The sequence below is a fragment of the Leptonychotes weddellii genome, chromosome 4, assembly GCF_054177405.1.
Source record: "Leptonychotes weddellii isolate Sample4059 chromosome 4, ASM5417740v2, whole genome shotgun sequence".
In the NCBI taxonomy this organism is placed as follows: Eukaryota; Metazoa; Chordata; class Mammalia; order Carnivora; family Phocidae; genus Leptonychotes; species Leptonychotes weddellii.
This window is the reverse complement of record NC_138372.1, coordinates 96422770-96425488: the sequence shown is the minus strand read 5'-3', so window position 1 is coordinate 96425488 and position 2719 is coordinate 96422770. Positions and strand designations below refer to the sequence as shown.

The 2719-nt window shown below is 52.3% G+C and overlaps 1 protein-coding gene across 1 annotated transcript; it reads left to right on the top strand.

The window, feature by feature from the left end:
* The first annotated feature begins 215 nt into the window (after positions 1 to 215).
* Positions 216 to 2719, top strand: IVL (involucrin). Its single transcript, XM_081815964.1, has 2 exons — positions 216 to 252; positions 1413 to 2719. Exon 2 carries the CDS (start codon positions 1436 to 1438, stop codon positions 2390 to 2392), a length of 957 nt encoding a protein of 318 aa, XP_081672090.1. The 5' UTR covers positions 216 to 252; positions 1413 to 1435; the 3' UTR covers positions 2393 to 2719.

Below are 2719 nucleotides of genomic sequence, written 5' to 3'. Positions count from 1 at the left end.
AGGAGTGATGGAGCCCCCAGAGCTCTCTGTGTGTCTCCATGAAAAGGGGCCCTGAGGGGTTTTCTGCTTCAGATGTCTGTGATGAGTCAGAAAGGGGCTGAAGGAAGTTGACCAACTTGAGTGGTGAAACCAGTCCATCTCCTTCTACCAGGGAAGGAGGTTGGGCTGGGGGAAAATATAAAGGGCACCCTGGCCCCTGTTCAGCTCAGAACTCCACTAGAGGCCTCTGCAGCCGTCTCCACTGTGAGTCTGGTAAGTATTAGCTGGGAGGACTGGGGCTGGCCCCAGGGGCATCCAGCACACTAGAATGTGGCTAGGGTGGCCAGCCTGGGCAGGTGCATGGATCACTCTCAGGCTGGATTCAACTGGACTACCTGTCTTTCTAGGAGGGCTCAGGTCACTGTGCTGAAGTACATATGTCATGGCATGGAAACACAGAAGAGAGAGCAATCCCCTCCCCTCCTGTCCCATCTTTCCTTGGTTTGATGTTTTGGAGTGTGTGTGTGTGTGTGTGTGTGTGTGTGTGTGTGTGTGTAAGAGAGAGAGAGAGAAGAGGTAAGATGGGGATGAGGGGGAGTACAGTCAATTTCTTCCCTGAAACTGTTTGATTTGAGCTGACCATGATTGTGCCTTCTTTAGGGGGCAGGGGTTTGAGGGAAATGCATGTAACTCTTGTTGTACTGCAGAAAGGAGAATGGCAAAATGGGGAAAATCTTCTTTTTGGAGAAACCCAGGCAAAGCAGAAGCTGGAAAATCCAACCTAGAAGTGCAAGACTTGAAAGAACTGGCTCCGCTCCCCAGCAACCTTCCAGCCCCTCCCCCCACCCCATCCCCCAAGTGCTAGGGCTGCAGCTAAACCTCTGAAGGTCATGAAAGAAACCCCTGGAGTTGAACAAGCCAATCTGCTAATTTTATAGAGGAGAAATCTGAGGCCCAGCAGGATTAAGTGACCTGCTCAGAAACATACAACCTTTCAGTGGGACAACTTAAGCTGATACTATGTTGTGTGAGTAGTCCAGGGTATGTGCCATGGACCACTGATTTTCTAGGACTCAGGAGTCCTCCAGGAGTACTCCTCTTTACCTAGGGCTTCACCTCTTCCCATCATAACCCCAGAACTCATCTCTCCTTCTTGGTCAGTAGAGGTCAGAAGTCAAGGTCAGAGGCAAGGATTAGGCAAGAAATGGCACCCAGTAACTCTGAAGACAGACCTCTTCGTTGGCTCTTTCTAGGAACAAAAGGCTCCTCCCCTTCACTCTGCTGCATCTGGGGAACACAGCCCAGAGTGGGTAGGAGAGCCCCAACCCAAGGAAAGAGAAGGGATGCTGAGAAACCAGGCCCTTCTGCAGATTCTGGGGATTCATCCACTCCCTCTGCCTTCAGTCACCCTTCTGACTCCTTCTGTTTTTCAGGTTGATCTAAAGCAGCTTCCAGGATGTCCCAGCAACACCCTCTGCCAGTGACCCTGCCTCCTGCCCTCAATCAGGAACCCCTCAAGCTTGTTTCTTCTCCCATCGATACCCAGCAGGAACAAGTGAAGCAATCAACTTCACTACCGGCCCCGTGCCAGAAGGTGCCCTCCAAGCTCCTGGGGGAGGTCCCTCTGGAGCATGGGGAGAAACACACAACTCTTGTGAAGGAGGTTCCCGAGCAACAATGTGAGCCACAGCAGCAGGAACAGCATCTGGAACAGCAGCAACAGCAGCAGCAACAAGAATCACAGGAGCAAGAACTGTGCCTGGAACAGCAGCAACAGCAGCAGCAACAAGAATCACAGGAGCAGGAACTGTGCCAGGAACAGCATCTGGAACAGCAGCAGCAGGAGCTACAGGAGCAGGAACAGCATCTGGAACAGCAGCAGCAAGAGTCACAGGAGCAGGAACTGCATCTGGAACAGCAGCAGCAGGAGCGACAGGAGCAGGAACTGCACTTGGGACAGCATCTGGAACAGCAGAAGGAGGAGCCAAAGGAGCAGAAAATACAGCAGCAGCAGCAAGAGGAACAGTGTGAGGAACATCAGGAAGCAAAAAATCTGGAGCAGCAGCTGGAGCAGGTGAAAGCACAAAGGGAGCAGCAGCAAAAGGAACAGCTGGAACAGGAAAAGAAGCTCTTGGACCAGCAACTGGATCAAGAGCTAGCAAAGAGAAATGAGCAATTGAAAAAGAAAGAAGAGCAGCTGCTGGAACAGCAGGAGCAGCCGCTGGAACAGCAGGAGCAGCCACCAGAGCCAGCAGAGCAGCAGGAGGGGCAGGTGGAGTGGCCTGCATTTGTCCCAGTTCCTGGCCAGGACCAAGAGACCCAGCCAGTTCAGTCACCGAAGGGAGAAGTCTTACCCCTCACAAAGCAGCAACAGCAGAAGCAGGAGCTGTATGGCCCCCCAAAACATAAGTAAGCACTCCCAGTATCCCAGAGGCTCTCAGGCCATCCCACACAAGTGAAGAGAGAGCCAGTGGCCTCACTAATTTCAGGTCCCCAGCCTGGGTGGCCTGCCTCATCTGTGAACCTGCCTGACCCTGTCCTTCTGTTTCTTTGATGGGGCTGGGGGAAGGGGAAGTTATTGTTCAGCAACCACCCCTAATGAACTCGGCCCCAATCTCAGGTGGCCAAATCCTCTGCCTAAGGAGACAGTTACCATACTAACTCTGACTTCATCCCCAGTATTATAGTTGAATCTGTGAGTGTGTACAATAATACAGAATAAATCCTGGAAGTCCTTGGA